The 22,693-nt window shown below is 41.0% G+C and overlaps 1 protein-coding gene across 9 annotated transcripts in view; it reads right to left on the minus strand.

Annotated features, from left to right (window-relative positions):
* LOC310963112 (cyclin-Y) overlaps positions 1–20,922 on the minus strand; it is a 35,309-nt gene extending 14,387 nt beyond the window's left edge. For 8 of the 9 annotated variants that reach the window (XM_083935784.1, XM_083935785.1, XM_083935779.1 and 5 more), the window contains exon 1: positions 364–438. In XM_083935784.1, coding sequence (XP_083791910.1) covers positions 364–430 — 67 coding nt within the window. In that variant the 5' untranslated portion in view covers positions 431–438. Of the gene's footprint in view, positions 1–363; positions 439–20,387 lie in introns of those variants that run through there. The other variant, XM_083935786.1, reaches the window with a different exon arrangement.
* Between the last annotated feature and the right edge of the window lie 1,771 nt (positions 20,923–22,693).

The raw sequence follows: 22,693 nt of genomic DNA on the forward strand, positions 1-22,693 counted from the left end.
AGTTATCGGCCAAATTCTTATTCAAAACCACAGTATCGAACCTGAATTTCACAATTGGTGCATCCCTAAGATTTACCCATTGCATTCGTGCTTAGTACACACTCGGTCTTGCCCTAGAGTCAAAAAAGCCATCACAATAACACATAACAGCACCTGGCCTCACAGTCCATCAACCTCATCTAAGCAGGTCCCCGGTGTGCCTGATGCAATTATGGCCCCAGACATATTTCACATGGCTCGTGCAGACCCCTTGCAATTTTTCTACGCATTCACCAACAAACTCTTGGCGTTTCTCAACCCGACTTTACTGGTAATGTTTTTAAAGTGGATTTGGAAGAAATACAAGGTGCTCATCATGCTCACCGTCAGTCTGTGACTTGCTGAGGAAGATGGTGCTGGCCCGGGGATGATCTGAGGGATTGTACTCCATGGGCAGATCTAAAAAAACAAACAAAAACAAAACATTGGTCTGACAGGCAGCATTCAAATTAGACATTTGATTGAAAGAGTATAATTCCAAACTGATTGAGATACCATTTCAAACGCTTACGTATACACCTCTGGCACAAAACCAGTTTACCTTTGAGTCTGGAAATCTTATTGTTCGTTTGGTAGCTGAACTAGTTTTTAAGATTTCTTTTGACATAATGATATTCAACGAAATGTACAGTAATCATCGGTATGCAATAAACACAAGGCTATGATGTTTTTAACTTAAACACAGTGGTGACTGAAACCTTTCATTCTGAGGTTAAACATGTGGGACTGGCTTTAGGGGTTAACCACCTCTCCTGCAATGGACTCAACTGAATGGAAACACAATCTGAGTGACAGTGACAGTTTGCTGCACCGGCGCTGTCTAAACTGCGTTTTGTAAATCTTTGTGCTAAGCAAACACACCACAAAGGTATAGATTTGTTTTAGATCATTGTCTGTACACACACACACATGCCACCTTGAATCAACCCCCAGATAAGACAGCCGGAAATAGAAAATTCAGTAGATCTTAGTGCATTCGATGAGCTGATGAACTCTGACAGCAGGTTTGTCCAACATCTATCCTCTGAGTCTAACAGATACTAACTAGAGTTAGCTGGAAGCTGTTAGTCTACTGCAGCTGCGGAGATGACACTATATTCTCAAAGGAAGGTTTTCCCAAGTCGGGGTTCAAACAGTTGACCCTGTGATTCCCAAAACACATGGTGACGGTAGCCAAATGCTGTATCGGATGTGTTACCAAGCATTCTGGGCGATAGAAGTGGAAATAACACGTTTTATAACTAACAAGTTTTCTGCTTCCGTGCATGTCAGTGGGTTATGTTGTTATCGTTTGCATTGCTTGTCGGTGTTTCTGAGCTAAATGCAGTTTTGAAATTTGAATGAAACCTGAAGGTCTGAAGGTACTAATGGTTAGAAACGGAGAAATAGAGAGGGAGAGGGGTCCTCCTGTTTTGAAGTCTCAATCAGCACTTTGGCAGCATCTGGGTTTGACACACAACCTTTTGATCTAAAAGGGCCACAGAAGTAGCCAGATTTTAAACCTCTAGACCAGATGGGACAAAATTACTGGTTGTCATATCAGTCTAAATATTACAAAACAATATTAATGAAGAGCACAGATATTGCTTTTAATTATGGTACATGTCAACTTTGTTCATAAGAGCAGTTTTTTGAGGAGCACTGCGATGAACGGGTATCGAACTGAACTGAATACAGTGGTTATAAGTGGCAGAAAGGTTGAAGCAGTAATATTATGAGTATTAGTATTAGAAGCATCAGTAGCATTACTACAAGTGGTGACTGAAAACAGCAGTAACTCACTCTCTCTAAATTTAATGTATAAAAAATGAAAGCCTTTCAAATCACGGAAACATGTTATAATAAAGATAACGAGCACATATCTCCTGAAGAAGATGTACGTTTTGATGCTTAACATTTCTATTAGAAACAGTGCGGAAGTAAAAAGATGTCAAAACATTAACATTAATACTAATTTTTAATTTACAACACTGACATCCTCTATTATGGAGAGGTAAATCTTTGTTTTCATTTTTTTTTGTATGTGCCAAAGCAGAACCAGCTACACATACTGTTGCCTGGCAGTTGGCTTCTATGTAAAACCACTGAATATATCAATACCAATTTTGTGTCCTAGTTCTTTGCCCTGATTAAATCCTGCAGGCAAGTTTGTATTGTTAAATTAAAGTGAAGAAATGTAGAAAGAAGAGTTGGAATTGGGTTGATTCCCACACTGTGCTCATGGCTGTGGCTAGTGTTGTTTGAACAGTGGATGGGTAATCTATCTCCACGCTAGCTTGAATTTTATGGTTGCCTGCTGAAGGGATTTAATATCCTGAACAACCTTAGATGAATCGTGTGTTGACATAGGGTTATGATCATTAGCATATTCCAGTCAAGCTTAATTATCAAATATTAACTTTTAAAATCACAACTTGACTTGACAAAACTTATCACACGCAAAAAAAAACAAAAAAACAAAATAGTGACCCCCTTCGGGAGCTTCCTGGTTTCTTGGATGATGTCAGTGAAACAGGAAGGGTCAGACGGGGCCAACACCCTGATAGACAAATAGAGAAAAAGAGGAACAGATGCCAAGAGACGTGGAGACAGAACAAGAGTGACAAGCTGATAATGAGAGAGAAAAGGGCGAAAAGGACAAGAGAGCTGAAGATGACGTGATGAGAGTGACACATGTAAAACATGACTGACAGAAAGAAAACAGTAGGGGCGGCGGGAAGAGAAGGGAAATGATAAAAGAGCATTGGCATGAGCGGGGATGTGAGGAGGGAACATAGAACAGAGGGAGAGATGAGAAAGGTGAGGAGAAAATTGGGGAGAACGAAAGGAGAGGAAGTGTAGACGAAAAGGTCACCACGCTTCAGTATAAAACCTTACTGAACACTTATGCAATGATGTCTGCGGAGTAAACCCCAGATCACACAGCGTCCTTCAGTAGGTTACATGCACGAGCCACTGCTATTGTGTCCGATCTCTTTTGAACTACTGTCTTTTTGTGTTTGAGAGCCACTTGAAGAGCCTCAAAGGACACTACAAACACACACATACACACACAATGTAGCAGGAAGTGACACACGGTGCTGAATAAAGAAGGGTGTGTGGGAAGAAGCGAAGAGTAGTGAAGGAGAACTTAAGGTGTGATGCTGCACACACTGCTTAGCTGTGCACGCACAGTGCAATCACATCTGCAACGCATCAGTCACAAATAACTAGAAAGCGGACATTTTGTTTTGTGTGATAATACGATTCTACTTAAAAAGTGCACAAAACCAATTCAGAAATTAAATCAGTTTTTCTTAAGTCGTCCTGGTGATGTCACATTTTTAACACAGGAAGCAGACTGGCCACGGACCCAGGGAGTGTCCCTCTACATGTTTGGTGTCAGTGACCTTTGGTGTGGTTCAACCCTCCCCAGTTTTCTCCAACCTGGGGTAGACGAAAGCACCCAACTTCCTGCGTTTCAGGAAGCGTAGAGGAAATGAAGTAGGGGGTGACGGTTACACATTGTTAGGGAGGTAGGTTGGACAAAGAGTGGAGGGAATAGGTCAGTGTGTGGATTTAAGCCAGGCGTGTTTTATGTTCCACCATTTACTCTCCTACAGAAACACATGAACACACCTATAGGAATGAGACACGATGGACACTAAAGCAGCCACAGCTCACTCTCCTTTTACCCAGGGTTCTCCTGTATTAAAGCCCTTCTGCATGTTTCCCATATACGAGCTAGAGGCTGCCCTGCTGCTTTCCATTCAAAGCAAAGAAAAATCAATCAACTGGACATTGTCTTGTCAGTGGCAGTCACGTAAGACTGCAGACTCATACAATAATAAATAGAGGATATCGTTAGCGGATAAATTAATATATACCATGAGACGAAAGAAGGCCTGGACGATTAATCAAATTGTATTTCAAATTACAATTTTGGCTGCCAACTATTATGAAAACAAAATAGTCAAGATTCTGTGTTACAACAAGGCTCTCATTTTGTCTTGTGTTATAAATCCAGTGAACCCCCTTTCTGTTATAGTGAGAGACAACAACATTATACATGTACAAGAATCACAAAAATTCTTACATGTAAGTTTTGAATCTATTTTTTCCTCATACTGCTACTGTTATTAATTTGAATTAATGGTCAAGCGAGAACGGGGGTAACTTATAGTCACTGGCATCAGTGTACGACCTTGCAAATGTTTTCTTCCTGTTCAAACTCCACACACTCCAGGTTCAGTAGATCACAGTTGCTGCCTGTGCTTCATTTTGAACCAGGAAAGCCCTGAAACATGCACCTCAACCAGCTGCAACCACCTGCAGCAAGAGAGGAAACTGATGCCCTTTATGCCGCTGTTAGTTACATTGTGAACAGGAATATCTGTAGTATTGTGGTTGGCTGTTGGCTGGCAGTCTGCCCTGTAAGCCTGTCATGAGGGTGGCTTCGGGTTGCAGAATTAACCCAGACAGGAAGGCCCTTTGCTGGTTTTTGGCTTCCCTGCTGGGGTGCCAGCCTGAGGCGATCCAGATGGCACAGCACAGCACCGCCCAGCTGTCAGCAGCATGCTATCAAATAATACGCCCACATGGTTCAGATAAGGAGCACGCTGCTCATCTTGTAATGGAGTGTTTGAGAAAAGAGCACAAGATGTATCTTATGGCGTTTAAAGGAACATTGGGCAGCATGGTTGTTAATGTGACACTGGATACTATTTTTGTAGCTACTGTTTCGTTGCTGCTTCTGAAGGGCCAAAATTAAGCTCAAAGTGAGTGGCTCCCGGTAGCTCCAGTCGTCGACATTTTGGCAGTGCCTGACACCATTGAACTCCTAGATAATCCAGAAATGGGCAAAGAAGTGGCGCGTGGATGGAGCTGAGGCAGGCCAAATTAGGCCTATAGTCTCCCGTGACGGCATCCACCTGACACTCAAAGTGTCACACCCTTAACTATGCCAATGGGGGGAACATGGGGGTCCATGGGAATTGACTGGCTTCTGGAGCCAGCCTCAAGTGGCCATTCAAGTAACTACAACAGCTTTTTGGCACTAACGAGTTGCACAATTATGCAAATCTGCATACAGGCTGTGTGCATAGAGCATTCTGATACTTTCACTCTATTTATACAACACCTTGACCTGCTTTATAATCAAAGGAGACATAGAAATCTCACCTTTTACAATATGGAACCTTTTAACAATTTAAGCTTGCTTCTTTTGACTACTGTATCACTCTGACTCTTTCTCCTGCATCACCTTGAAACTCACCCCGCTGCAGTTTGGAACAGCACACACTTTTCATCCAATATGTATCACAGTGCAAACTTCATTATAGCTGCACTACGTGATACTGTGGGAGCACAGCCGTTAACATGCAGTGGGCATGGTTAGTAAATAAGCTATAGGCTGTGAATATGCGACAGAGGACAGATTTTCAGTTACAGTAAGTGCCTCTCACCTTTGATGGCAAAACACTTTGCAGAACACAGAGGACGTCTGGACCCCCTCTACCTCTGTGAAAGTATGTTATCTCTGTGTTATTCACCACTGTATCACTTAATGATACAGCCCCTTTGTTTTCATTTGAAATGTGTGATAAGAAGGAGCGGGCCAGAGTCAAAGCTGCACTGATAAGATTTTCATGAAACACCTTAATAGCTGCTCACATCCCAGTGGTTATAGTCAGGAAATCTTTTCTGAATTCAACAAGAGATAAAACCAATAAACTACCTTTTAAAAATGGCACCTCAATCCTCACCACACATTTAATTTGCAAAGAAGAGGCAGAGTTAAAGGTTGTTAGAGAGACTTAATTAATGCTAAACAAGGTGAATGCAAGATTAACAGTTAATGACTTGCCCTACTTTTAGCTTTCTTTACACACATAGATGTGAACACACACAACAATGGAACCAACCCCAAGGGGCGGCAGCAGCAGCAGCAGCAGCAGCAGCAGCAGCAGCAGCAGCAGCAGCACAGATCTTTCTAACAGAAACCACCCCATCTGCCAAACTCAGCGCAGTGTTGCAGACTCATCTGAGAAAAGGTCTGATTTTTTTTATCAAAGAGAAGCCAACAAGAGGACTGGTAAGCACAAAATTTCATGTCAATCCATCCAAACGTTGTTGCGATATGTCACTGACAAACTGAGAAAAACGTGTCTGTGTTAAAGGAAAAGTCGGAGGAATTAATATTTATCATTATAACATAATTCATTTTTTTTAACGTTTTAAAGGTCCCATATTGTAAAAAGCCATTTTTCTTTTTTATTTTATTTCTTATTATAAATAAGGTTGAGGTGCTGTATAAATACAGAGAACGTATCAAAACGCTTAATCCACAGAGAAATGCACACAGCCTGTATTGAGAAACTGTGTCTTTAAACGAGCCGTCAGGACCTCTGTACGCTTGTGATGTCACAACTATGCTACAGTAGGTACGCTATATAGGTGCCTATGATTTGGCACTGTAAATAAAATTGAAATTAATTGAGGTAGAAAGTAACCCTACACTGCCCTTTCAGTCCTCCCCGGCTGCAGTGACGGTGCAGAGACGCAGATAGCCTCAGAAATGCTAACTATTAAGAGCAGACTGGGCTTTTTCATAAGGGGGTCCTGATGAGACAGGCGCTAAAACAAAGCGTTTCAGACAGGGCATGAATACAGACAGTATGAGATCAAAAATAATGAAAAATAACAAGTTCTAGTAGATAGCTAAATACAAGTATGAACCTGATAATGAGCACAATATGGGACCTGTAAGACATACATACCCTCACCCACTGTCCCGTACATACAGTAGATGCACACAAATACTGTCCATGAAAGGTCAAAGTTCCATGGATCCATTACCAAACGCACACCACACCTCCTGTCTGCCTACACAGCCATGTCCTGTTCTGAGAGGGGAAAACATCCTGGTCTCACATGACGAAGGACCTTGTGAGGCGCTATAATAACGTACAGCCTTACAGCTCTGTGTTGGGAAGGCTACATTAAAGCATCCAACCAGGCCAAAATTCCTACAATCCATCACAGTGATTTGTTACAGTGACAGTCCATGACAGTGTACCTGGCTATGTATACTGATGTGTCGGATGTGGAGCACTGCTTCTTGATTACCTTTACACTTGACGGATGGCTGTAATGAGGTGAAATGAAACACAGAGCAGGGAAGAGGAGAAGAGAAAAGGAAAAGTTTTCCCAAAGAAAAACACAAAAATGTTGCTGACATAGCACACAACGAAATGAAATAGAAAAAAAAATCATGTTTGTAGAAGAAGAAGAAGAATTACTTATTATTTTTTCACACTATTATTATTCAGGTTACACACACACACATGCACAAACAGGACCTATATACATGCATTTAATGGAGAGATGTCAGAGCGAGGGGGCTGCCAGTGGACGGGCGCCCCGAGCAGTTGGGAGTTCGGTGCCTTGCTTGGCAGTGCCCAGGACAATATCTGGCACCTCTCCAGCCACCAGTCCACACTCCATGTAATTTATAGGTGACTCGGTTCCCAGCCGAGTCACCTATGGACTGAGCTACTGTCGCCCAAAAGGAATGTGTAGTAGAAGGCCCTCATCACAGTACACGTAGCCATGGTAATATACCAAAGGGACCAAGGAGGTGGATGCTAATGATGTTTAAATTACAGAAAGATGGAGATGTAACAAAGGCAAGATGAAAGTGGCAACACACACAAATTGTTAGTGACACTTAGTGAGGCAAGTAGCTCGTATTTGTTTCCAGGCAGTGAACAGTAAACAGTCTGGTTTAATGTAATGGCACTGCAACATCAGCTTGTATACCAACAGCTTTCAGGCGCTGTATAAACATGACATTGAGATTTAAAGTTGACACATTTGTTGGTTCAGCTATTTTCTCCTCTGAATCTGTAGTGATTCAGTCTACACTCAAGTCACGTAAGCCTTTATATGTTCTGTTCTGAACATCCATGAAAAAAGTCCTGTGTGCTTTATTCAGCAGAAACAAGAAATGGTGAGTTAACATGAGCAGAGACAAGCCCAATGTGTGGAGAGACACATGAAACCAGAGCCACGGACAGAAACCTCAAGGGAGAAGACACCACCGCGGTGGCAACACTGTTTAATTAACAAGTTCATTCTATCAAGTATAGAGCAGAAACGTTACTCCACTTTCACAAAGATGCAAAAATCATGAAGGTGGAATCAAATCTCACCATGTTGTATGTAAGCTTATAAGATCTGTAGTCAGGGCTGCATCTAAAGTTTATTTTTATTATCCATTAATCTGCTGATTATTTTGATGATCATTTGTTTTGTCTGACCAACAGTATCAAGTCCTCATGTTTGAGAAGCTAGACACAGAATGATTTTGCTTAAAGAGATGATTAAATAGATTATTCAATTATCAAAACAGTAGACTAATTGTTAAATCAAAATCAAACATAGATTTCACAATCAACAGTTCAATCAATACGTCAGGTTCTTATCCAGACGGCTTGGCATTTATTAAGAAGATATCGTGTGCGTGTGCGTGTGTGTGTGAGAGAGAGAGAGAGACAGAGGGAAAGAGACCTAGAAGTAAGTCAAGGATGTCAGGGGTTGAAAGGTCCGTGGGCAGGGAGCGGACTCATTTACTCTGCACCCAGCTGAGTCCCATAAACCCACCCTCCCTCTTTCTCTCCCCTCCCATCCCTGCACCCTCTGCTTCTTGTAACTAGGCAACGCTGGCTTGAAACGATTCAGATGGTACAGACAGGCCTATCAAAGTCAAAAACAGACAGACAGCCAGGTTCGCTGTCGTTTTCTTCCTCTCTAATGCTCTCCCCCTCTCTGTTTGCCTCTCCCACCTGCTTGTGCACTACACTGTACTAATTGCTGCCGGGTCTTATTAGGCTTGACGATGCAGTGACGACACAGTGCACTAGTACAGAATCCATTGAATTGCTTTCTTACACTGCCTTCCATGAAGTGCTGTTGGAGCCCACACACTATACAGTTTGGGGTTGGTTTACATAACTCACTGGGAAGGCAAATTGTTGTCATACTCTTACACCCTGTGACTTCAGATAAGCAGGAGGATTTAACAGTTCTATTGTTTCTCCGTCATCTCCCACTCCTGCAGTGGCCATGGTGTCTGGAAAAGTGCAGTTGCAGGCTACTGGTAAGCTAACTTTACCCTGAGTCTTTAGCTGCATGCTGCCAGCCGGTAAGCTACGCTTTGTTGTCCGTGTTGTTTTTTTTTTCTTTGGATGCATGCAAGTTGGTTAGTGTGGAGGAATAAAAAGTATTGGGAGAATACCGTCAGTACTGCTTTCAATTTCAAAAGATGAAAGTGAAAGCTTCTTTTTGGTCGAATTTTGATTTAAAATCGAAATTGTGAAACCACTACATGATACTGCAGGGCAATACACATAAGCATATGAAAAGTACTTCAATGCAAAGAAATAAATATGAGAAAATTGCTACTACCCAGCAGTTAGTAAATTACATATTAGAGTTGTCTCAATCCTGCTCCCGCTGGATTTCTGACCACTGTGAAAAGTTGTCCAAGGGAGAAGTTCTAAAACCAGGAAGACACCACAGTAAGTGTAGAAAACACTGTGTGGAAGTAGTGTTTGTGAAGAGGCTGTCAATGATGTCGGACTGCTTTTCCTTTCTGTCCGGTTCACATTAATGAGAAATACAGTTGTGCCTTATATGATATAATTAAAAGAATACTTTAAAGATACTCTCCCTCTCTCTCACTCCCTCTCCCTCTTTCTCTCTCCCTCTGCCAGTGTTGACATTTCCACACAACACATGCACACACGCAAATGTTTGGCATGCACACACACGCCCCCATACAGGCATGAGCACATGTGCATATATCAACACAAACACACAGGAATAACAATGGCTTTTCTCAGTGATGCACAAAAACACATATGTGACAAGAAATTGAAATAGGATTTGATTAAAAAAAAACAGTATTGAATAGCACAATTGCATAACACTTGTCAAAATATATGGTTCACAGATGCTGTTTGTTCCTGACAGTATAGCTCGTCAAGTGCTGTTGTGCAAAGCAACACATTCTAACAGTCAATCGGCAACAGGTAATTACTACGGGTGTAAATCATGTTTTACCAGAATAATATATTGTATTGATTCTTTGGACAACGATACAATAATATCGACCCTTGTCATAACCTCCACATCTGCTCACCAAACCACTTTATCACATGTGATCTATTCACACACAAGGTTTTCTACAGGAGAGAGTATAATGTGATTGACTGTACAATCATCTTCCTGAGAGGAAAGTCACATGGAAGCTCACATGTGAATTAAATGCACATGTTGGTATACGTATGTTAATGTGTGCAGTTTTAAGCAATGCACTAATATGAAAATTGTTGCTGGGATGGATTACAGACATCAGACAGATTAAAATTGGTCATAAAATTATAGAATATTGCAATACACTTTCAGTAACTATGTCTAAAGTTTCTTTAAGTTAAAAAAATTAGGATTTAATATGAGTTTAAGTTCAAATTCCCGTGCTGGAGACCTCCCCTGCGAATCGATTAACCCTGGGAATTACAATTTACTGGTTAAGCAAGGAGGTAACTTTTCTAGGGCAAATGTGTACTGCTGCTTCATCCACACTTTGCAGTGTATGCAACAAGTCCAACAGCAGCAGCTGCTGATGATGTAATGTCTTGAGAATAGATCTGCGAATCTGTGCGACTGCACCAGCACAGAACAGCACAGCACTGTAGATCTGGAATAAGGGCACAGAAAGTTCCTTTTTCTTGAGTGATATATATGTATTGAAATTAGGCAGATCATACACTACTGTCTTTCTTCCTGTACATACGGTCCCGACATTCAATGTTGCAATGTTGGTAGATTGTCTAGGTGTCAGAAGAGTCAGACCACTGTCTCCTTGCGGTTTTCCGTGTACGTCGTCATATTCTTTTTAACTCCAAGACTAGGATTTTTGGTTTTTCTTGGAGTGGTGGAGGCTGCTTTCAGTGTGAACGTTTCCATGTATGCATTAATGTTACTGGGGACAACATCGTCGATCAATTAAAGACACAGATTTTTCTTGGTCAATGGCGCAATTTCTTTCTCCTGCCTCAAGATAGCAGTGCGCCAACAATGTGGCTGATCACACTCATTTTAAGACCAACACACCCATGGGTGCAAAGATGGGCACAAGTAAATTTGCAATTAAATTTGCAAACTAGCAATCACATTTGCGCTGCGCTGTGCACCGCATTGTTCCGGGTGGAAGAGCCCTCTGTCTCTTTCACTTGGACAGCATGGAGTGTGACGTAATACCTGTAAATCTCTACTTAAAATCCTATTGTGCAGAGCTCACTGAGGTCATACATGGTCACAAAGACTAAATCTGTAAACACGATGTGTCTGTAGAATGTGATTGTCTCTGTTCTCTCTGCTTAAAGCTAGACAAGCAGTCCTTCCCATCTGCAGCACACATTTGCCAGGAATTGCAAATAGCCTGCTGACAGCTGTGCCCAAATGATCTCTTGAGCTTCCAAAACACCTCATCTAATTGCCATCAAGTTCCCAAGTGTCCATGTAGTTGAAAGCACCACTCCGGCGAGCAAACACAGATTGTATTATGCAAGCTTATTTCTGATTATACTATCAAGAATACTGATGGGAATCTACTTGCACTCAACCATGGGCATTCACAGATTTCTATTCCTCCAGCATACAAGAGGAACACACTCTTGACAAGTTGGATTTGGGGATCACACTCCAAATGATGGAGGAGAAGGCTTGGATTACAAAAGCTATTGGTATTCCCATGCTAGCTGTCTTGCAAAACCCAGGCTTAACACTTTGACAAGACAAAACCAAAACAAACAAAAGAGGAATTGTACTGCATGGATCATAGGGTTTGTTTCTACCTATCCCTCAAGCAGTATCAACTTGCTGTGGCTATCAGAGGAAAAACTAAAATATCCAGAGCAGACATGAGGGGAAACCCTTTTACCAAGCTCCCTTTGGTCTCAGTGGAGCACCAGAGTTGCCTTCAAACACACCTATTAACAGCTCTGTGTGAACATGGCTGGACCTCAACAACTTTAACAGGTCTGCCCATAAGCCCCCATAAATGTTGACATTCCACAACCAGCATTTGTCTTGGCCATGTTTGTTCATTTCTATTAGCTAAGAAGGACTTTTTTACCTCCACAAGGCTTCATTTATTCACCATTGCAACTGAACCACATTGCAAACCGCATATACTATATCTATACCAGTCCATATCTCCATAACAATATCACCATATAGCACGTTTTACTGTGCAAATAAACAGAGCATGCACGGATCAGAATGCAAAATGTCTTACAAATGATGGTGCCGTAGTACAGTTCAGCTGCTGGTTTTTCAACATTGTCTTAAAAACGATATTGAAAGATATATGATAGACCATTTCATATCATTTTGATGATATATATCATCAGATTTCCCAGTCCTAATATCAATGTTTTATGAATTTAAGGAAAAGAAAGATGCCATTTGTGAAATCTTGCAAAGAGTTGAATTTCATTTTCCTATTGCTAGTATAAGCGTAATGCAAACCTGAGTGAGTTCAGTGTTAAAAACAATGCAATATCAAGGTTTTTACACAATGACAGCATTGATCTGCAAATTTAAATGAACTGTGTGAAATAACTCCAAAGTACCAACCCCCCTTTAACCCCTCTATGTGTGCTCCTGACCTAAAACCTAAGGATCTCACAGAATTCCACACCACAGATAGTGAATAAGATAGATGTGACGTTATCATGTGACATCTCAATACCATTGGAAATGCTAATTTCTGCCACAGACACTTTCTCTTATTTTAAAGTGTTCCCTTCTGATCAGTGATCGCGTGGCCGTCTCCCTTCCTTTTATCAGAACAGGCAGAATACCATTACAATGGGAATTTCTCGGGAGACAGCAGCCCTTTGAGTGGACGCGCCAACAGGTAATTTGCGGGCAGTAGATCCATCTTCCCACACGTAGGCCGAGTCGAGCCAAACAAGACACCGGAATGAGATTGTCACAGGCAATTGCGTTTGCATTAACACTCTGCGGATCCCTTAATTTGTTTTTGAAATGGAAACCATTTCCTGTGAAAAGATGTATTATTCCTTTAGATTGGATTGATTGCTGGCTTTCGTATAAAAAATAAATAAAAGTGATAGTCATGTCAATTAGATGAATTGTTATGAGTGAGTTGCTGAAGCATATATGAGTCAGAATCTCACAACCATTCACCACTCACCTCTGCTACTTGCTATTTAATGCAGATACAACGTTTAGTATTGAAGGTTGGCAGACAAGATCATTCTTCCAGTTTCTCTCCTGTTTTAGACGCTGTGGCTGTCTTGTCAGTTTAAAGACAGTACCGAATACAAAATAACACAACATCTTGCGTGGCTCAGCAAGATGTCAACACTCGACCCATTGCATTGTCTTGTTACTTCACCCTAAAACCATTCAACCTAGTCAGTTAAACTGAGAAAGTAGTAAACAGATTTATCAATAATTCACATTCATAGTTTATTCGCAAATCCCAACCGGTGCAGACAGATGTCCGTCATCCACAGAGCTGGGTCTGTCTGACGTTGCTGTCTGTTATAGGGAAGGTTTCATTGCCACCGTACTCTACGGGGGATTTGTTGGGTCTGTGTTTATCATAGAGTGTGGTCTTTACCTAGTTTGTAAAGTGTCCTGAGATAACTTTTGTTATGATTTGGCACTATAAATAAAATTGAATTGAATTGAAATTCAATAAAGAAAATAATCATTATCTTGTGTTGCTGTTGAAGCCTGGTAAATAAACAAGAAAAAGAGCCAACACACTTAAAATGGAAGGAATTAGTCTATACTCCACAGAGAAAGAGATTGTCAAGAACCCATTTGTTCGTCCATTATTTCTTTACACGATTGATCTATTTATCATTGATTTGGTCAAGCGGTTTTAAAATTTTGTAACAATTTTGAGTATCTTTGGATGGGACAGAGAAAACATAGAGAGAAAAATTTGTATTTTTCACCTCAGGAACATTAAAACAAAAATTGTATCATACGCCGTACATCTAGGTCAACTCGTCTGGAATTCATAGATAGGAGACTCCCCAGGCTCATCAACATGAATCAGGCATGAATAATCCATGTCCAGATTTCAATTAGCCTGCAAGCAAGACTCATCAATATGGGTGTGTGTGTGTGTGTGTGTGTGTGTGTGTGTGTGTGTGTGTGTGTGTGTGTGTGTGTGTGTGTGTGTGTGTGTGTGTGTGTGTGTGTGTGTGTGTGTGTGTGTGCGCACGCTCCAGAAATAACTAACTTTAACACTGATGAGACAGAGACGAATGATTCGCCTGGAGCCACCGCTCATTTACAGATGTCTATGTTAAGTAAAAACCCAAACAGGGTGAGAGATTCATCTGTTTCATCTTCCATCTCGCTTTCCTTTCTCTCTTATATCCGAGACTTTAGAAGTGGCTTTAGATTACCTTTACTTAGAGCTGCTGTTCAGCGACACGGCATCGCAATGTTCTCTGTTCAAATTTGGCTCAAAATAGCTCCGCTGTTTGTTTAGGAGGGTCTGGAAATGGCAAAGAATGTTCCTCGCTCTTGTCAGCGCTGCAATGACGGTGAACCCAGTTATGTTGAAGAACATGCACTACATAGACAATCTTTAATCTTAATCTCTGATCATCCTGTCCTCTATATTCCTCTCTGATTCTCTTTTTTCCAGGGGAAAGCTTCCTCTTCTACACACTGAAATAATATAATAATTATTTATTATAATTTTAGCCACACCTTATATTGGATTTTCCGTTATTGGTTTCCTCAAAAGGAGCTAAGAAAATGGTTCTTACTGATACACTTTCATGAAAGGCTGCTTGATTATGGATAATCACAATTATAATGATCAATATTGACATCACGGATATTAAACATGATTACTCATTGACTTTGTTATCATTGTGCATTTACTGAACTTTTTAAAGAATGTGTTCTTGAACATTAAATATAATTCAACTGAAAAACTAATTTCAAAACAGTAAAAAAAAGCTAAATAATCAATAATATAATCAAAACAAATTAGATCAAACTTGAGGAATGATGAGGAACAAAATACTATTCCCATGTCTTTCTATTTACATTACAATACTTTACAATCCCCCTCACTATAGCAACAGTTTTATAGTTTAAAAAAAGGTTCAGATAAATATTTCATGCTGTGTGAAGTCATGCTTATAAAGCCTCTATTGCTGTCAGCTGACAACGCCCAATTTCCAAAAAGCCATTTATAGATTTTAGAAAACACATCTTTATATAGGCTATGCATTTTTCATATTAAATGCATTTAGACTTTAAGCAAAGAGCATTTGACTTTGGCATCTGCCTGGTGAACACACGAGCCACCGGCTCAACTACACTAGCCGGGGAGCCGGGTTATTTCACAAGTGATTTCCTCCCCTTGGGGAATCAATTACCTAACCTTCATGCAGCAACCATAAAACTGAACCACCCTTGGGGTCTGTATATGGGTGGAAAAATGTCTTAATCACAGTCAAAGACAAGTGATGGGCTTGACCCTGTGAGACCTGTGCCATGATATTGCCAAATTACAGCATCTATTTCCTTAGAAGCAGATATATGTGCATGAAGTAGAAGCTATATACCATGACAGACTGGACACAAATAGACATAGGGATAAATAAGCTGTCAGGTGATGCATGAATTTCCAGCCTCTTTATCTCTGACTTGTGTATAAGCAACAACGAGAACACACAGGGTCATTACAGAGAGCGAGCAATTTCTCAGGCAAATCAGATTACGCTGCGTAACTGTGAAAGGGGCCACCTGAAAAACCCTCTCATACTTATGAGGAAGCTGGTCAATGAGCGCTGTGTGCGTTTTGTTTGTGCACACACAAGTGTGTGTCGTCATCACTGTCAGCAGTTCTCATGGCTGATATTTTTTTTGTAATCACATGCTCAACGCAGCCTGGGTCTCTCACACACACACACACACACGCACGCACGCACGCACGCACGCATACACGCACACGGCACTATGTGTAAACAAAATCATACTGTTGGTTCAGGCACAACTAAATCAAATATAACAATGATTACCAACTAACTGCCCACTCTTATTAGAGACTAGTGCAGTGCCTGTCTGGAGGTTGTGCCTGTTCGTAACGGGTCGATTGCTTGGCTCCTAGTGTTGCTGCTTGCAGCACTGTCAGTGGGCATGCCTATTCTGAATGCATAGCAGCTCGTAGCGAGCCAATTGCTTAGCTCCACAGACGTACTGCTTGTATCGTCCTCGAATAAAACGCTCTTCAGATCAAATTCACATTCAGCACTGCACTCCCTTGGGTCCTCAGCTATATATATGCCAACTGTGAAGACAATTGGATGAAGGTGTCTTGAGATAGTTATGTGCACACATACACAGATAGAGAACTCTTCCTTTTGAGTAAGATGTTGCATGGCCATCTATTGGCCAAATGGCATCAAATTTGGCATGACCACCCAGACATCATATCTACACACGTCTGCCAAATGTGGTTGCAATAGCACAAATCGTTAGGAAGGTATAAGCATCATTTGAGCAAACTTTGAGGGCCGGCTTTAGCAAAACTGTATGGAACAGCAATAATCCTTTCCAGCTTCATCCAGAGATGAGATGATCAAAAATTGTAGTAGGAGTAAAAAAAGGTGAAGTAAAAAAAATACTCAAAATGGCGGAAAATTGATCATGACAAAAATAGGCATGACTTAAAGGGATAGATTTATCTGGACCCACAGAATCCAGGAAATAAAAAAATACTGTTCTTATCGTTTAAAGGTCACAGGCCACAATGCAAAGCAACAACACTACCCCCCAAATGTGAGGTATATTGGATAAACGGTTCTGGAGATATGCAAAGGACAGACACACACACATAGATTCTTCGTGATCAAGCAAGAGAAACACTTCAGAGACTGTTTTCTCACTCTTTCAGAGGAAAGATATCAAATCTACCTACATCACATGGTCTCCTTGCATATTTCCACATTTACTGTTGATAACGTCCTCAAGATTATACCAGCTCTTTATTTAAAGCCAGGCTTGGGCATGACCTACAGTTAAGGTGACTTTCCTGTGTGTTCATTAGCTTGAATCAAGCAGTGTCCCACCGCAGGATAAGTACAGGACTCTGCTGGATGTGGAATGCCATTAGAGGTCCAGTGACACGGTCAAAGGGTCATTACCTAAAGTCTTGTGTAAACAGTTTAGACAGGACAAACACTAAAAACCAGCTTGAAACCACTTCTCGCTCTCCCCTTCCTTCCACTTTCCCGTTCAAAGAGGCACGAATCCAAGCGCTGTGTTTGGATTTGTTGGTCGTTTCAACCTCGTGTCCAGTGACTTTTTAAAAGACAACAGAGGCAATGTCACATGAGGCCTGCTTCACCCCGGCCATAAGGAGTTTCTAACTTATCTAGGGTTGCATTTAACACTCATTTTCATTCATCACTGATTTTTAATAGGGAAGGTTTTCGTTGCCACTGTACTCTACGGGGGAATTGTTGGGTCTATGTTTATCATAAATAAGTCATAGAGTGTGGTCTTTACCTACTCTGTAAAGTGTCCTGAGATAACTTTTGTTATGATTTGGCACTATAAATAAAATTGAATTGAATTCATTCATTCACTTTATTTTATTGATTAATAATTGGGTCTATGAAATGTCAAAGAAGCATCAACCACACGTTCCCAAAGCCCAAAGTGAAGTCAGACTGGAGCTGCAGCAATTGATTTATTAATCGATTAGGCAATCCATAGGAAATGTATGCAGCTACTCTTATAAACGATCGATTGTTTTAGTCTTTTTTTAAAGCATCTACGTTTAACGCGCTGGTTTCAGTTTCTCAAATGCAAGGATTTACGGTTTTCTCTGTTTTATATAATAGTAAACTGAATATCTTTGGGTGTTGGACAACACAAGACGTCTGAAGTTGTCACTTTGGACTCTGGGAACTTCCAACTTGTCATAATTTTCTGACATTTTAAAGACCAAACAATTAATTGAGAAATAATTAGAGCAAATCAACCAAAACCTGAAGTATTTCACCCACTTTATGAAAGGGGTCATAATTATGTTCCAGGTTGGATTTGGTTGAAAGAATGAGGTTGCAGATACAAACAACCTAACTTGAGCTTCCTTTGTAGGGTGCCTGGGCTCACCTGAACAAGCTAAGAGCACAACTGCTGCTTCTTTCATGGAAAGATGCAAATGAATCTAAGTTTCTCTCTTTATTAAGAAAATAAGTAAAAAATCAACATAACGTGCAAGGATGAGATTGTGAAGTATCATCCAATGAAGTAAATATTGCTGTAACACAGTTCCGCTGCTGTTTTATGGCTTTGTGATAGAAAATATGTCAAAAAATGTACAATAGACACTTTCATTGACGAAAGCAGCAAAGGACGGATGGTGTAAAACATCAGTTTATCTGCTGCTGAGTCTAAAAACATGCTATAACTATCGGTATATGGCTTAGAAACATATACTGATCATATCACGTTGGATCGATTCCATGCATGCTCCATCAGTTTCCGTGATTACTTACTCAAAGGAGCCCAACACTCACAGCAAGGAGTAGTGATAATAATAATACTACTACTAATAATAATAATAATAATTACTTCATTTGTATAGCACCTTTAAAAACAGCAGTAAAAGTGCTTTGACATGGCAGAAATCTAAATACACACACAAATATAATACAAACAAATAATAATAATAATAGTTAAATCCAATGAGGTAGAACATAACCATAAATTACACATCATTGTATAAAAGTGTACAGAGGACAAAGGAAATGATTATTAGCTTGTTAGTTAATCAATTTACGGTGCTTGCACAAAAGAAGAACAATGCGATAAAAGGATAAAAAGACGACATCACAGAAAGGCAAGTCTGTAAAAATGAGTTTTAAGAAGTGATTTAAAAAAGGATACGGATTCAGCGAGCCTTATCTCCGCGGGCAGGTCGTTAAAAAAGGCGCTCTGTGAGTGAGGTGACAGTGAGGTTGACTTGTCTTTTTTACAGCACATAATTTAGACTGAGCAATACATCTATGGGAAGAAGCCTGCCATGCCAGATACACTGAGATATCCATAATGCCAAGAAGCATTTTGACCTGTTTTTGTGCGTGTCAGTGATACACAATCAGACCTCATTCATTCATTCATTCATTCATTCATTCATCTTCAACCGTTTATCCCGGGGTCAGGGTCGCGGGGGGGCTGGAGCCGATCCCAACTGACATCGGGCGTGAGGCTGGGTCCACCCTGGACAGGACGCCAGTCTATCACAGGGCACATATAGAGACGAACAGAGACAGACAACCATTCACACCTACGGGCAATTTTTGTAGAGTCATCAATTAACCTCAGACATAAATTTGTGCTGCATGAAAACCATCTCAGAATTGTGTTCTACTAGAAATGTATAGGTTTGTTTGGGTCAATAACAGTACTAAGCATAGTTTGACTCCAAAAACAACTTTGTGTATGTCAAGCCAAAATCAGTTTCCCTAAACTATTCCTCATGTTGCCGGGGAAACCCCTACGACTCCAGGATGGGCCCTGCGGACATAAGATCTAAAATGTACAGTAGAGTGTGACCGGGCCGGTGTGAATGAGCACTGAAATGTGTGGCCGTGTCATTTCCTATTCAGCTTCCATTTGGGATGTGATCGGACACCCCGCCATAAACACTGTCCATCATGATCCCCTCACCTCCCACTGGAACACAAATACACACTCGCCCTTCAACACACTGCTCCAATCTCACACACAGATACATAGGGTTGATGCAAGCTCTGGGTCGGGGCTCGTACCACCAAATAACCAGGTAACACCAGTTTTAAGTAAGCGTATAAAATATGAGTGGAAGATAATAGTAGTAGTTAAACTAATAGGTATAGATCTACTAATTGCCTAACAAAAGTACCATGGTACTCTTGCATACCGGTTTTGGAACCACCATATGTCTGATATCCAACATGCTGGAGGTCCAGTAAAAAGGCATCCAGTGGGATTATAGTTATAAGCCTAAGATGTTGCAAGCTCTCATTATCTGTTAATACTACAGCCTACATCTTAAATGGGTATTTACAGAGCAAAAACAAATATTTCACAACAATATCAACAACAATAACCGGCTAATAATAATAGTAGCCTGGTAATAATAGATGCATGTTGTTTTTTTCAGTCTACTATTATAATATATAATAAATAATAAATATTGTGCAGATTCGTCAGTGAACAGGGGGTAAACTGCATCTTACCGTCTAGATTCTCCCTGTCGCTGATGTGCTGGAGGTTGCAGCCCGTGTCCTCCCGGCTCAGCTCAGGCTCCGGTCGGTAGGGCTCGAGCCGGGAGTGGTTGTTCCTCCGGTGTTTTGGGCTGGAGGACACGCAGCAGGAGGTTGTATTCCCCATGTTGTGAGCAGCTTTTTTTTTGGTTATGGTCCAAACCCCCCAAAAACTGTATCTTCAGCCTTCTTCTTCTTCTCCTGGTTAGCGTTACAAGAGAGGAGAAAAAACGGGGCGGTAACGCGGATTGCCAGGACCTGGTGCAAACTGCAAACCCCGGTGTCCGTTACACGCCCTTACCCCTACTCTACTGTACGCTTAGCCGGGCAAGAGCAGTCATTTTAAAGGCTGATAAAACGCCAAGGTAGGGTAGTAAATGTGAAGAGTAGCCCGACGTCCCTTTCCAAACGTCCAGGCGGAGGCAGATAGTGCCTCTGTGCAAAAGGCTTCGGTTTCACTCTCGACTCCCTGGCCTTGCAGTTTCCGTCAGAGACTTTTATCCGCTTTTATCCACAAACACATTTTGATATAATATAACTTAATGGCGACATGAATGGATATGAGGACATGCTCCTTTAGCTCGTCGGGGAGGATATGTTTGCTCTCAGCGCTACATGGTTGCCGATGTGATGACTGCTGCTGCTGCTACATCCGCTGCCGTGAGGCTTTCAGGTGCCCCCTTGTAAAGTCGGTTTTCCGTAAATTAAGGTTCAGAAGTGTCTTCGCACTTTTAAATGCATTCCGTGTAGACCTATGCTTGCGTTGTTTTAAACCTGCGGAGGCCCAAACAAACAAAAAACAACAATAATAATAAAATTAAAATAGGTAACTAACCTCAACTTCTGAGTTAGGCCTATTTCTGCTATTGTGTGTCATATGCGTGTTTAACTATTTCACAGAAAAACGTATTGTTCTTTTTTATATTAGTAACTCTAATACAGACTATTAGTAAGTCTGTATTAGAGCTGCTTCTCTTCAAATCACGGGGGAGGGGTCGCATGTAAATCAAATCTAAATGTCCATATTTCCGGCAGCATGTAAACACATCTTAAAAGCCTACAGCGCTCAAAAGGGTGGTTACAACTTTTTAATACATTGACGATTATGAATCATGGGGATACAATAATATAATAAAAAATAATGTGGAGTAGACTAGCTTTAACAGGTGAGGGAGCGTTATATTCCTGGGACATGTTATGGACCCACACACTGCCATCTGTCATTTCTTTCTCACTCATATTTGTGAGGGTCAGTTAATTATTTGATCTTGAATCATGATGGACAAATCCATGAGGGGTTTGCTTTGCCTGTGAGAGAGTGACCTGGTTAAGTATCTTTGCTGGATTAAGGGAGATTAGCGGAGGTTAACATAAACAAAGTGAGGCCCTCAAGAATAGCCTAATCCTTTTGAGATGTTTTCCATGACATGCAAGACAGTGGGCCTATGTACACAATGATGCACCAGACTATCACTGATGATGCTGGACACTTAAGGATGTAGAATTTGTATAATTACATTGGTTCAGGCATGGTGCTGTAGTGCAGCCTGCTGGTACTGCAACTGCATTGCATTGGATGAGAGAATACGCCAGCTTTCCTCAGGGGTTTAAAGGTCCCATGTTATGCTGAATTTCAGGCTCATTCTTGTATTTTGGGTTTCTACTAGAACATGTTTACACGCTGTCTGTCTGAATATCCCTGTATCCATCCTCGAAACGCTACATTTTAGCGCCTGTCTCTTCAGGCCGCCCCGGATCGTCGTCATTTGTACTCGCTGTGGCTCTGGACCATCATTGCAGCCAGAGAATGACTGCTGAGGCACTTTCTGCCTTTATTTAGTCCAGCTGTGGCATCACAACTGTACAGAAGTCCTCACGGCTCATTTAAAGACAGTTTCTGAATACAGACTGTGTGCATTACTCTATGGAATGAGTGTCTTGATACTTTCACTGTATTTATATTACACCTGAACCTGCTAATAATAAAAAAAGACACTTTTTTACAGTATAGGACCTTTGTGATCTGACGTGTATTTGCACCTATTATATGAGAGACTAAAGAGTGTGCTGTAGCTGAATGAGTGCCTAGCATTTGGAAGCATTTTGCACATTACAGGCAAACCAATCTGTGTAATGATCTGTGATCCCACCAGAGACAATGACACATTCTAATAAACAAGGCATCTCATCCTTGATGCAGTAATATTTAAATGCTGGGTGTAGTCTAAGGCCACAGTCGGACGGACAGTATTTTCTTTTCCCTATCGGTGCATTCCACA

This window comes from Echiichthys vipera, assembly GCF_963691815.1.
Source record: "Echiichthys vipera genome assembly, chromosome: 21".
Taxonomy (NCBI): domain Eukaryota; kingdom Metazoa; phylum Chordata; class Actinopteri; order Perciformes; family Trachinidae; genus Echiichthys; species Echiichthys vipera.